Here is a 14,308-nt window from a genome sequence, read left to right on the forward strand (position 1 = left end):
TTTTTTTTTTGAGATAGAGTCTTGGTTTGTCACCCAGGTTCAAGTATAGTGGCACGAACTTGGCTCACTGCAGGCTCTGCCTCCCAGGTTCAAGCGATTCTCCTGGGTCAGCCTCCCAAGTAGCTGGGACTACAGGTCAGCATCACCACGCCTAGCTAATTTTTATATTTTTAATGGAGATGGGGTTTTACCATCTTGGCCAGGCTGGTCTCAAACTCCTGACCTCAAGTGATCTGCCTGCCTCAGCCTCCCAAAGTGCTGGGATTGCAGGCATGAGCCACCATGCCCAGCCTCCTTGGTCACTTCGAAAAGTAGCGTTTTCAAACTACAAATAAAGTAGCCTAGCAGAACTCATTTTTCTCATCCATAAGGAAAGATGCTAACTAGCTATGTGGCCCTAGGCAAGTTTCTTATCTCTGGACCCTACCATCTCAGTTCTCTAACCTTCTTAGCCATTCTCCATGGGAGTTCAACTAGATGTTTTAGGTGTCCTAAGCTTTAACATATTTTTTTTAGCTTAGAAGTTTCACTTTGGGTACTAATTCCAACCCACTGGTAGTGGCTGCTTGAGATGTTGTGTGCAACAGGATTCGGAAGCCAAATCTAAGCCAATTGTGATAAGGGTGCAATTATCAAATTGGGATGTCTGCTGAAGAGAGGATAATGATGACACAACATATATCTGCCACTCCTGCTTTAGAGAGAGAATCTCAAGGGAAGGAACTAGATTAAGGATCAGCAGTGCTGCCTGTGGAGCAGCCCAGGAAGGGCTTTGTTCCCAGATGGCTCAATGCTCCTGGCCTAGCAGGAGCCCTAACAAGGTTAGTACCAAAGATAGGGACTCAACTGGGGGCTTAGGCACAAGCTTGATAGGAATTTCCTTTTGATGGGTGGCCATAGTCAGTGGGCTTTCAGAAACTGCGTGGTTTAGAAAATCTAAATCCCAGGTATCTTCTTCTGTTAGATCAATGTGTGAATTCCTCCACAAAGCAGAAGTGTTGGAAAGAGCAATGGACTGGGAGTCAGAAGACCTCGGTTCAGATTCTACCTCTGATACTTACTAAGCGGTGGGACCTCAGACATGTGACTTCCACTCTCTGAACCTGGGTTCCTTCTGAAAAACAAGAGTACTAGAAATGCCTACAGTGCTTACCACCCAGCATTATTTGGCAGCCTAAGTGAGATAAGATAGGGGAACGGACTTTGGAAACCATATGGTAGTCTCTAAGCTGCAGGACTGTTAACAAGGGGCGTTTGAGCAGACATCCCTGCAGCGTGCTGTCTCAACTCAAGTGAGTGGGTCTTCTCACGTTTCGTATGTGTGTGCTTTTTTATAGGTACTTCAAGAAGGACAAGGCAGTTTGGTACTTTTCCAGGCAACTATGTAAAACCTTTGTATCTATAAGAAGACTGAAAACCATGGAGATTATTTTTATTGGAGGATGAAGCATCATTCATGAACCGATCTTTTTAGTTGAGTCAGTAGGACAATTAATACAGTGGATAAAGTAAGAAGCAAAAGACAGGGACAGAGAAGTGTTGTGTTTAAAACCCAAGCCTAAGGTTACTGTGTATTAGACAGGGTTGAACTAGTGTGCTGAACAAAAAGAATTGAGACAAATTGTATTTACTTAGCCGCTTCTGGGAGCCACTCCAGCCTTTCCCCTCCCCTCCACCTCTTGGGTAATCTGACCTGAAGCATAGTCCGGGATCAGAGTTAGCCAGAAATGCCTCCTCCTGCTCCAGCCTTAGAGAGCTCCCATCTCAAAGGAATCATTGATCCTGAAGGCTTCAAGCCCAATAATGCACTAAGACCCCCAGCCTACATTTCCCAGCTCCCCTGGAGCCAGCTGATCCTCTAACTGCTGGAGGTCAGTCTGGGCTGCCAATACTGTCCCCTAGACAAAGGTGGAGTCCCCCAAACTGCCCCAAGACCAAATCCCTCACTCAACCTGCTGAGGTGTGGATGGGGAAACGGAGGCAAAACTTAGGTGCCCGATGCATTCAGCCTGCTGTGTAGCAGCGCCGTTGACTGCCCTGGTGTTCAGACAGAAAAGCACACAAGGTTTGCCCATGAGAACTGGGGAGCAGATGGCCAAGCGGATAGGTTATGTCTGTTTTCTGAGTGATGAAGTCAGGAAGCCCTGTGGCTCTGGAGGCCACTTGTGGTTCATTCTTTTCCCATATCCTTGGCTTTTAGAAATGGTTACCTTCAGGACAGCGCAGCTGCATTTATCAGAGCACTGTTGCTAACTTTTCTTTTCTGGCTTGTGTTTGCCTGGGACAGTTTGGAATTGGGAGGCCTATTCTCATAGAAAACCAAAAATGATGTTCAGTCATTCATTTAACATACAGCAATGTATGCTGGCTGCTGGGGGGATAACCATAAGCAAGACATGCCCAGGGTTTGCTGTGGCTCCAGATCTACTCCCTGCAGGAGTTCAAGGATCACACAAAATGTAGTAACCAGGGTTGTGAATCTGAGTACACCCTGGCAAGGCTTCTCTTCAGACTGAAGCAGCAATTCTGCCACTACCAGCAGCAACCAGGACGTCTGTTCTTTGTGGGGGCCAGATCAGAAGAAAGAAGCCCCTGTGACACCTGGGGTACTTGGTCACAACTCTATCCAACTCAAGGACGTTTATCGGCCTCTCTTAGACCCCTGAGTGAGACAAATACAGAAATGACCCATTCCCTGCCCACCAGGAACTCGAGGTGATTGGGGAGACAGACACAGGAAAATGAACTTAATCAAGAGAGACTGTGATAAGTGCTGAGAAGGGTGTGAGGGAGGAAGAGATGAATTTTCCCTGGAGGAATCCTAGAAAGCATTGTGATATTTCCATCTCCATTAGCTCACTTTTAAACAACTAGGGTGCTGGAAGAACCTTTGTCTGAGGGTAGTTCATAGCTGGAAATACCTGGAATATTTTCCAGAGTCTGCCAACTGTCATCTTCCCCCACAGATACACATCCAGGCTCACAAATAGGAGTAACAATTATAGGTGGTAGGGTTGTATACAGAAAGCCCTGGCTGTCTGCATATAGCTCAGAATTACCCCAGGACCATTGTCCCAAAGTCTAGAGTCTTTACAGGTAGGCAAAATTTGTTTTCAATGCCTGTGGCTCAGCTGCTGTCACAAATACCCATCTTAGGATCCCACCAGCTTCCCACCCTCCACCAGACAGCTGCAGTACCCTCACTTTCTCCCTATTGTTCCTTCCAATCCTGTTCTCAGGAAAGAAACTGCCACTAATTCATTTACACCAAGGTGTAAATAATTGATAATAGGAATGAGTTACCTCTTCCCACAGACATTTGTTTTTAAGTATGACAGAGCAGGGCCTTAATCCCAAGGGAAAAGGCTTTGGAACTGGAGGGGGTGAGCTTTCTGGGTAGAAGGAGACTTCCTGATTTTCCTTAAGACCCAGTAAGAGTAAGACGTATTGCTTTGGAAGGTCTGCTCCACCATCTAAGAGCACTGGTTTTTTGTTGTTGTTGTTGTTGTTGTTTTCTTTTTTTTTACTGTCTCTGAGGGAATATAGTAAAAATGCATATGCACGTGCAATTTGCACGGCAGCATTTCACCGATTTTGGAATGTATTGGCTAATGTGTTTCCTGGTCTTTAGATGCAAACGATTGATAACACTATCTTATCTAATAGTTTTTTGAGGGGTGCTTCTTGATTAAGTAGGTAATTTTGAACACCTCTTTAAATACAGCTAGAAAATAAAACCAATTTGTAAAGCCACATTTGCATATGATGCCAGCCTCACGCATTTGTATATCTCTAGAAATTCAGGTATGCCTCACCAATTTGCCCGTCTTTAATGAAATCATGTGTTAAAATTTGCATCACGTCACCTTCCTATGTATGATGAAACAAGGAACAGAGGTTTCCAATTGCTCTTTTGTCTTCAGACATTTAGTAATATAAAGTACCTATTTTTATGCTGAAATGTTTATACAGGTTTATTAATAGCAAGTGCTACTAACTGGCGGCAAGCCTTGCAACACATTTTGATATATTAGCCATGCTTCCAGGTAAAGGCAAGCCCCAAACTCCTTATCTTTTGCAGTCTCTCTGGGATCAGTAAAAGAAAAAAAAAATCATGTGCTTAAGAAGTGGGACTGTAAATATGTATATTTAACTTTGTATAGCCCATGTACCTACCTTGTATAGAAAATAATTTTAAAATTTGAATGGAAGGGGTAAAGTAAGGAAGTCATGAAGTTTTTTTGCATTTTATTTAAATGAAGGAATTCCAAATAACTCACCTACAGATTTTAGCACAAAATAGCCATTGTAAAGTGTTAAAATTTACGATAATTATTCTATTGGGGAGGGAAGGTAACTATGATCTCAGTTATAGTTTTTTTCCTTTTGATTTCATTATTTTGGTTTTTTGGTTTTTGCAGTCCTATTTATCTGCAGTCTTATTAAGTCCTATTGCTAGAATAGGTTACTACAAAAAAGATTATATTCTGAAAGAAAAATAACTGACATATATAACCAATTAATTTAAAGTATTGCCATTTAAATTACACACTGAGAGCATGTCTTATGCAGACATAGATTTTTCTGTTCGTTTATTTTTCTTCATTGCAGTGGATTGATTTGATAAATAGATGTGTTGAATTACTACATTTGCTGTACATATTATTTAATAAACTTTATTCAGAATTGCGTGGCATATGTTTGTTCTGGTCATTCATTGTTTCTTTCCTTCCTTTGCCAAGCTTCTCAAATGAGGCTTAAATTCACTGCTTCAATTTCTTATACCCTCCTTTCCATTCTTAATCATTTACCATCTGCCTTCTGCCACCTCCTTGAAGACACCACTTCTTACCTTACTTTTTTCTCAATAACCAACCTCCTGACCCTTTGAATTAATTGATTACTGTTGACCATTTTGCCATTATTTCTAAACTATGTTTGTATTTGTTCTGATAACAAAAGTAATGCACAAATGTCTTTAAAAACAAAAGTAAAACATTATAAAATATGTATAACAGGTCTAGATTTGCTGTATAAAACATGGGTATGGGAAATGAGATAGCACTTTGTTTTTCTAAATCAAATTAATCTGGCTGTGAGTCCTCTCTTGGTATGGGTGGGCGAAAATGCAATCTGTCCTTTTCCTCCTCCAAACCAAAGTGTTAAGGCACTAGGCATGCAGTCTCCCCTGGCATCCCATGGCTACAACGGCCGCCATCTTAGTCTGGGATGGGGTCTGCTGTACACAAGGCATGGATCTGTCCCCTAATAGGAAAGCTCACGCCTCTACCCTCTCTCCCTGGGTTCTGTCCTCCACCTCCAACTAAAAGCACCAGTTTGCAATGCTGCCTCTGGAGTAACTCGGTGTACTTGGGCCTCAAACAGGTGTAGGAGAGGGGCCTACACTTCTTTCAAGGGTCTGACAGTCTTTAACAGTAGGCCCTGAATCACAGGCCCTACGAACCCTTGTCTCCAACAAATCCGTCAGCTTACCTCCTAACTACTTGTAGAAGCCAACCACTTCTACCATCATAGCCCAAGCCGTTTTCTCTCACCTGGATCATTGCAATAACTTTCTAACTGGCCTCCCTGCTTCTGCTCTTGCCCCCTCTAGTCTAGTCTAGACAGAGCAACCAGAGTGATCATCTAAACGTTGGTCCAAAACCCTCTAGTGGCTTCTCATCTCGCTAATGTAGCACAATGGCAAGTCCGTAGACATACTGCTCCTCCCCTCCCCCTTACCCCTGAATTATCTCCTTCATTCCAGCCACACCGCCCTCTTTATGGCCTCAGACTCATTATGCACATTTGAGGTTTAGGGTCTTCATGTTTCCAATCCCCTGGAAGGCCCTTTCCCCAAGAGCTGCATGGTTTTCTTCCTCCTTTAGGTCTTCCTGTTGTCTTCCCAATGAGGCTTTCTGTGACTACTTTACATACATTTAGGAAACTAGTGTCCCCACCCCCTGCATTCCATTCCCCTCTTCCTGCTCTGTTTCTCCATAACACTTACCACCATCTGAGATTTGTCTTCACAAGCAATCCTGTAAATTTGGTGGGGTGAGTAACTCTGCTTTGCTAATATATGCCTGGCACCAAGAAGAGTCTAATGTGGCACTCAATCCTTTGTTGATCAAATCAACGGATAAAGAAGCCCTTGAGGCCAGAGATCCTAGAACTCAGAATACGTTCTACCAACAATGAAAGAAGGGAAACCATTTTCTTAGAGTGGCAGAAACAACGAATTAATCTTTCATATTATGCTGGTTTCATACAAACATAGAAAGTGAAAGTTCCCCGTAATAACACTCCTCACAGAGATCACTCCAATATATGGTCCTCCCAGCTTGCTTCTCTACACATACTAAACACACACGTCTCTAAAATGCTTTATGTAGTCTCATACACTTTTACTTTCCTTTGGTAGAACTTGGATGTGTTTCCATAACTTACTTAACCCATCCTCTATTGATGATGCAAGTATTTGAGGTTATTGCCAGCTTTTTACCACAACAAACAATGCTGCTTTGAGTAGAATTATTGGCTCCTAGAGCAGGAACATTTCAAACCTTAAGAGATTTCCAAATTGCCTTCCCAAAAGTTCCAATTATACTCCCATCAAGTCCATGGAAGTGTATTTCCCACCACCCAATTAAAACTCCTACATTGTCTGCTTCCATGAATTGCTGCTCCTTGGTTCACCTGCTTTTGGCTGGCTGGCCCCTTCTTCATCCTCCTTCTAGATCTTCACTGCATTCTCAGCCCTTTGTTATTTTCTCTCAATATATGCTCCTGCAGAGAGCAGATCTCTCCCAATACAATTACGGCCCAAAGAGTCAATTGTGGCAAGGCCCTTTCAATGATTAAATGGTAGAAGCCTAGGCTGGGCATGGTGGCTCACGCCTGTAATCCCAGCACTGGGAGGCCGAGGTGGGTGGATCACCTGAGGTCAGGAGTTCGAGACCAGCCTGACCAATATGGTGAAACCCCCATCTCTACTACTAAAAATACAAAAATTAGCTGGCCGTGGTGGCGTGCGCCTGTAATCCCAGCTACTCAGGAGGCTAAGGCAGGAGCATCGCAGGAACCCACAAGGCAAAGGTTGCAGTGAGCTGAGATCGCGCCACTGCATTCCATTTCAAAACAAAACAAAACAAAACAAAAACCTAACACTACTGCATTGGCTGAGACATACCAAAAAGCGCTGGAACTAGCCTCAGTCAGGGTTAATCCAGAGACTCAAACTCTCATCAGTGTTTGTCTTATTCTTGGCGTTTTGTTTGGCTACATTTTCACCTACTGAATGCAGCAGTGGGAAACATGGCTGCAGGCTGCTCCAGCCTCCTTCTTCCAGCTCTCTGACTTCAGATTCTCAAGGCAAAAGTACCTTCCTATTTGGCTTTCCCTGAAAACAACTCCAGATGCTGGCAGGCCCAATCTGGATATTTACTCTTTCCTAGACTAATCACTTTGAATAAAGAGGCAACTTTAGTTGTAAAAACCTTTGTGGCTTTTGGCTGGGCATGGCGACTCATGCCTGTAATCCCAGCACTCTGGGAGGCCAAGATGGGTGGATTGGCAGCTCAACCAAAACCTCAAAGAATGAGGGAGAGGAATGGCCGGGGGAGGGGGTAACACACTTTGAAAATGGAACACTATTGTCCTGTCCCAGTATAAACTTCAGTGTAGCTGAAAGCAGGCTATGTGCTGAAGTTTTGCTAGCCAAGGTCTTGACAAGAATAGAGTGGGAGGAGAAATCCCAGAGGAGGGGGCCAATGTGACCAGGGGTGTACAGCACAACCGTATCTTGTGCTAAAAATATCAGGACTCTAATGGAAGGGAACCAAGTTAATGTCTCAGAAGTCACAGAGGATGTTTGGATGAGTTGTACATGGGAGCATTTTTCCCAGTCTTAGCACATAGACACCACACCTGTCTCAGGAACACTTAACCAAGGTCTTTTAGGACAAATCAAAGAACTTATCACTTAATACAGGTAATTTTTGGAACAAATTAGCCAACAAAATGGTTCAGATTGAAAATATTATAGAACATTTAAGATAAATCCATAGATGCAAAAATCCATAATGAGAAGTTGTGAACGACCGTGTGACACTATGAAGTCTGTCCCGGAGGACAGCTGCACTGGTCTTCCAGGACCCTCACTCTGGCCTTGTCAGGGGCAAAATACTGAGTAGATTAAGAGTCTCTCTACCCTTAGGGTTTACTTGTTTTTCAAGTAATATCTGACAAACAGACGAATCTGCAAAAGGGAGATCAAATCGTCTTCAGTAGTAGCATAATGTAAATTGATGATCTCAAAGCATGGTTCATGGTCCCTTTGGAATCTCCAAGCCCTTTCGAGAGATTCATAATGTCAAAACTATTTTCAAATCATGTGAAGCTGCTTGTGGTAGTCAGTGTCCAAAGATGCCTCCAGTCACCCTAACCTTCTGGTATTCAGGCCCTTGTGTGGTCCCCTTCCCCATTCTATCAGGATTGGTCTGTGTGACCAATAGAATGTTGCAGAAAAGTGCAACTTCCAAGGTTAGGTTGTAAAATCCTTTGTGGCTTTTGGCCAGGCACGGTGACTCATGCCTGTAATCCCAGCACTCTGGGAGGCCGAGGTGGGTGGATCACCCGAGGTCAGGAGTTCGAGACCAGCCTGGCCAACATGGTGAAAACCTGTCTCTACTAAAAATACAAAAATTAGCTGGGCATGGTGGTTGGGCGCCTGTAATCCCAGCTACTCGGGAGGCTGAGGCAGGAGAATTGCTTGAACCTGGAGGCAGAGGTTGCAGTGAGCCGAGATTGTGCCACTGAAAAAAAGAAAAAAGAAAAACCTTTGTGGCTTTTGTCTCATGCTTGGATCACTCACTTGGGGAGGAGTGGACTACAGTTTAGAACTTCTGGCCGGGCGCGGTGGCTCATGCCTGTAATCCCAGCACTTTGGGAGGCCGAGGCAGGCAGATCATGAGGTCAGGTGATCGAGACCATCCTGGCTAACACGGTGAAACCCCGTCTCTACTAAAAATACAAAAAAATTAGCCAGGCGCGGTTTTCCCAGCTAGCGGTGGGCGCCTGTAGTCCCAGCTACTTGGGAGGCAGAGGCAGGAGAATGGCGTGAACCCGGGAAGTGGAGCTTGCAGTGAGCCAAGATCGTGCCACTGCACTCTAGCCTGGACGACAAAGCGAGACTCCGTCTCAAAAAAAAAAAAAAATAGAACTTCTAAGTTCTGGTATTTTGTTGTTTTGGATAAACGCACAAATTCCTGAAAACAGGAGAGGTATTGGAAAGAACAATGGGCTGGCAGTCTGAAGACGTGAGTTCAAATACCTCTTAGGCTTACCTACGTTGTGAGACCTCAGAAATGCCGCATAGGCTGTCTGAGTCTGAGTTTTTTCATCTAGGAGGGAAAGATGCCTGGACCAAAGTGAGGTTCTTCTAGGAAGGAGGAAGAAAAGGAAATTTGGAAGGCAACCTGCAATGTCCACATCGGAGCTCCCCAATCTTTCTATTGCCTACTGTATACCAGCACTTTCCATGCATTATCTTTTAATACCACCTCAGTGAGGAAAGTATTCTTATCTCCATTGACAGGTGAGGGAACTGAGACTCAAAGGAGTTCAGCCCCAGGGTATATATGCAAGTACATGGCTTCAGTCTGACTCCAAAGCCAGTGTCCTTTCCATTGATCACACTCTACTGCCTGCAAGGCACAGAGCTGGGACAAGACTGTGGACCAGTATACCTCTGGATCACCTAAACTTTACCAAAAGACTATAACATCTTCAAAAACTACCTCATTGAATAATAGTGATAACCATTTGATGAGCACCTACTATGTGCTTGAACACTGAAAGTTGCATTAAAGGTATGTCCCTCCTCGGTCAGTCTTCTGCCAGAACCGAGACAGCAGCAATGGCATAGAATAAATCTGCCAATTTCATGTCATCTTATTCTCCAGCACTCACAAACCTCTCAGAAGTGTGGTCCAGCCTCGAACCTGTATTTCCTGACCACCAGTCTGAACCCTTTGTCACCTGCACTGTAGCTCCCATATGTGGTGTTAATAGATCTGCAAAGCTAAAAGTGGACAAAAACTTGCACTCTTATTTTCTGTATCAATTAAGAATAACTCCAGCTGTAATAACATACGGCCCAACAAATGCCAGCTTATGTGATGCAGATGTGTCTCATTATCTTGTGGAAAAGAAGACAGGGCTCTGGGTTAGTATGTCCCTTGGCCTTTCTCTCATAATGGCAGTCTGGCTACCATGGCAGCTCCAAGCATCACATCCTCATACAACTGTGTTTGAAGGTTGGAAGCAGGGAGCAACAACACAGGACAGAGGTTTTCTCTTTGCGTGTTTCCCTCATCAGGAAAGAAAAATCTTTTCCAAAAGCACCGCCCCCCCGGCCCCCACAACCCACCCAGCATCTCATTGGCTAGAAGTGACCATGTGGCTACTCCTAACTACTAAGAAATTGCTTTGAGGAAGTGGACAAGGCAGAGAGGACTGGGAGTGGCCTTGAAGTAGCCAACCGGGGGGGGGGGGGGGGCGTTTGTAAGCAAGCCCTTTTTGGGAGCTGTATCTTTTTCTCAGGTTTCTGTGAGATCTTCCTGCCTTTTCCCTCAGTTTCTTTGAGTTCTTTCCTGGCTTCTCACCTTCTTGTCACTCCCTAAATATGAATGTTTCCAAGTTTTTCTCTGTAATCCGTTAGTTGGGCAATCTTATCTATTCCCTTTGTTTCAAATATCACCCCTTAGCAAATTACTTGTTTCCACTTTTTAAATTAAATAAAACAAAGTTGTTAGCTAAACTTTAAGAAGTAAAACAAACTGAAAACTTGTATAATCAGCCGGGCACGGCGGCTCACGTCTGTAATCACAGCACTTTGGGAGGCCGAGGCGGGTGGATCGCTTAAGGTCAGGAGTTTGAGACCAGCCTGGCCAACATGGTGAAACCCCATCTCCACTAAAAATACAAAAATGAGCCAGGTGTGGTGGCACGTGTCTGTAATCCCAGATATTCAGGAAGCTGAGGTAGGAGAATCACTTGAACCTGGGAGGCAGAGGTTGCAGTAAGCTGAGATCATGCCACTGCACTCTAGCCTGGGTGACAGTGAGACTCCATCTAAAAAATAAATAAATAAATAAATAAATTGTGTAATCACCACTGCTGAATCATAACCTCTTTAAAGTGCTCTATCAAATATATATATAGGTGATATGTGTATACACTGCTTTTTTTACTTACTAGATTAAAAAGTCCTTTCTTGACAATATATATTCATGTCTGCATCATCACTATAATGGTTACATGATATTCTGTAGTATGAACATGCAACCCTCTATTATTGATACTTGCGATGTTTTCAGTATTTTGCAATTATGGAGAATTCTATAATGAACATCCTTTTCCATACTCTTGACACCTTGAATGGCTACTTTTTTCCAGATAAATTCCTAGAGTGGAATTGCTAGATCAAAGGGTATGCTGTATTTAAGAATTTCGACACCTACATATTTGTCATCTGACTGTTGACAAGACCTGTCGGTTCTTCCTTTTAAATTATCTTGGGTTTGTCCTTCCTCTCTGTCTCTAATAATCATCACCGTACGCTGAAAACATAAGTCAGGACATGTTCATCTTCTGCACAAAGCCCTCATGACCTTCCCTCCTACTCCTGGTGCTCCCTCAACTCATACCATTGCCTGAAATCTCTTCTTCTATGATAAAATGCTTCCTACCCACAAAATGGTTGTGGATTTAGAGGTGCCCTTGTCACCTTCAGTTTGGGAGTCCAATTGAGGTGAACCAGACTTTAGTATTTTTGAAAAGTTTGCAGAGAATAGAAGAGGGAGTCCTTAACACAGAGCATTGGGAGTCAAGGAAGGCAGCTGTGGTAAAAGGGGCGTGCTTAGCAAATTACGGCAGAAAAAGGCCAGATGGAACCAGGGAAAGAGGGGGAGTCAAGGAAGAGAGAGAAGCTTTCCAGAAGAGCTGCAAAAAGAAATGTGACAGGTAGGAAGTTAAGCTTTAATCCACTGGGCATTGAAAGGTCAACCCAGGGCAGGGTCAGACCAGAAAGGAGAGTAACAATAGTGCCCCATTTACCTAAGAACAATGAAGGGCCCTGTGTACAATTACAGCAGCCTTTCTATGAGCCTGCTGAGAAGGCCTATACCCCTCTTTTTCAATTAAGGAAAAACCTCTCTCGTTCCTGCTCCTCCTCCAGCTCCTGCCTCATTTCTCTCGTTCCCTTTAAGGTAAAACACCTCAAAAAAGCTGTGGATGCTTGCTACCTCCAATTCTGGTCCTCTCATCCTCTCTTGAACCACTCTGTTTAGGATTTTGACCTCTTGCCTTTATAAAACCATTCTCTTAGGACCCTCAATGACCTTCCCAGTATTAAACCCCGTGCTTGACTTTCAGTTCTCAACTTCCTTGACTTGTCAACAGCATTTAGGATGCTTGAGCTTTCCTGCCTCCCGCAGCGGCTTTCTTCACCTGCTTGCAGAGGCACCCACTCTAGGTTCTCCCTGCTCCTTCTCAGTGTCCTTTGTTACTTCCTCCTCATTTCCCAGGCTCCACCCTTGGCCTCCATCTTTTTTCCTGTTCCCTGGTGCCCTCATCCACTCTTGCGTCTGAATATCTTCTATATGCTGATCTCTTGCCTGGACTCTCCCCTGGAATCCAGACTCCTATATACAACTGCCTGCTCTACATCTCCACTGAAATATCTCATGGGTGTATGAAACTTAAATATATCCAAAACTAAATTCCTAAACTCAGCAGTATCCCCAAAAGCTGCTGCTTCCCCTTTTCAGTTAATGGCAATTCCATCCTGTAGCTGCTGTTCAGGCCAAAAAACATGATTTATCCTCAAACATCCCTCCTATACCTTACTTCCTATCTCTCAGCAGATGCTTTAAAATATAGCCAGAATCTAAGCACTGCTACAAACTCCTCGACTCCCACCCTGGGCCCAAGCCAGTCATCAGCTCTCGCCTGGACGATAACAACAGCTGGTTACTGCTCCCCTGCTTCTGCGGCTTGCCTCCTCCATCTGTTTTCAACAGCAATCAGAGTGCTGAAAACATAAGTCAGGACATGTTCATCTTCTGCACAAAGCCCTCATGACCTTCCCTCCTACTCCTGGTGCTTCTCAAATGTCCACGAGGTGCTGTCCAGTCAGACTCTCTGTTATTTCTCTGACTTCATCTTCCCCACTCTTTCCCTCACTTCCTCAGCTCCAGCCCCACTGGCCATCTTGCTGGTGAACGCTCCAGGCTTGTTCCTGTCTTTGAGTTTATTATTTCCTGCACATGGACTGCTCGTCCTCCAGATATCTCCATGGATTGCTCATTCACCTTGTTCAGACTTTCCTCAATTCACTTTCCCAGAGAAGTCTTCTTTCATTACTCTTATTGTTGGCATTTGCTTTATTTTTGACCCTGCTTCCATAGAACATAACAGCATCTATTGTACCATATATATATCTATATAGTTTTATACACACACTATACACACACACAGAGTTGTTTGTTTGTTCGTTTTAGAAAACATTTTATTTGAGCCAGGCATGGTGGCATGCACCTGCAGTCCTACCTGGGGCAGGAGGATCACTTGAGCCTAGGAGGTTGAGGCTGCAGCTGCAGCAAGCCAAGATTGTGCCAATGCACTCCAGCCTGGGTGACACAGCTAGACTCTGTCTCTAATAATTATATATAATATGATATATGTTTTATATATAATGTATATATATACAATCGACCAAGCGCTGTGGCTCATGCCTGTAATCCCAGCACTTTGGGAGAGGCAGAAGCGGGTGGATCACCTGAGGTCAGGAGTTTGAGAGCAGCCTGACCAATATGGTGAAACCCTGTCTTTACTAAAATTAAAAAATTACAAAAATTAGCCAGGTGTGGTAGTACTTGCCTATAATCCCAGTTACTTGGGAGACTGAGGCAGAAGAATCGCCTGAACCCGGGAGGCGGAGGTTGCAGTGAGCCAAGATTGTGCCACTACACTCCAGCCTGGGAAACAGAGAGAGACTTGGTCTCGAAAATAGATATATAAAATATATAAATATATATATTATATAAATATATATATGCCAGGACTATTTATTATCTGTATGGATTGTGGATTTTTATTTTCTCCAATGGATTATAATTCCTTTCATAATTATATATAATTCCTTTTATAACTATATTGTATATAATGTATATTATATAAATATATAAAAACTACTATATACCACACATATATGTTATATACTAAATATATATTATATATAGAT

The 14,308-nt window shown here is 43.6% G+C and overlaps 1 protein-coding gene across 50 annotated transcripts in view; it reads left to right on the top strand.

Annotated features, from left to right (window-relative positions):
* The window catches only part of SORBS1 (sorbin and SH3 domain containing 1), a 259,100-nt gene extending 254,404 nt beyond the window's left edge, over positions 1–4,696 (top strand). For all 50 annotated transcript variants that reach the window (XM_017894526.1, XM_017894534.1, XM_017894551.1 and 47 more), the window contains one exon: positions 1,338–4,696. In XM_017894526.1, the coding sequence (XP_017750015.1) occupies positions 1,338–1,405 (68 nt within the window). In that variant the 3' untranslated portion in view covers positions 1,406–4,696. The remainder of the gene's footprint in view (positions 1–1,337) is intronic.
* The last annotated feature ends 9,612 nt before the right edge of the window (positions 4,697–14,308 follow it).

This window comes from Rhinopithecus bieti, unplaced genomic scaffold (genome assembly GCF_001698545.2).
Source record: "Rhinopithecus bieti isolate Rb0 unplaced genomic scaffold, ASM169854v2 scaffold_25291, whole genome shotgun sequence".
Taxonomy (NCBI): domain Eukaryota; kingdom Metazoa; phylum Chordata; class Mammalia; order Primates; family Cercopithecidae; genus Rhinopithecus; species Rhinopithecus bieti.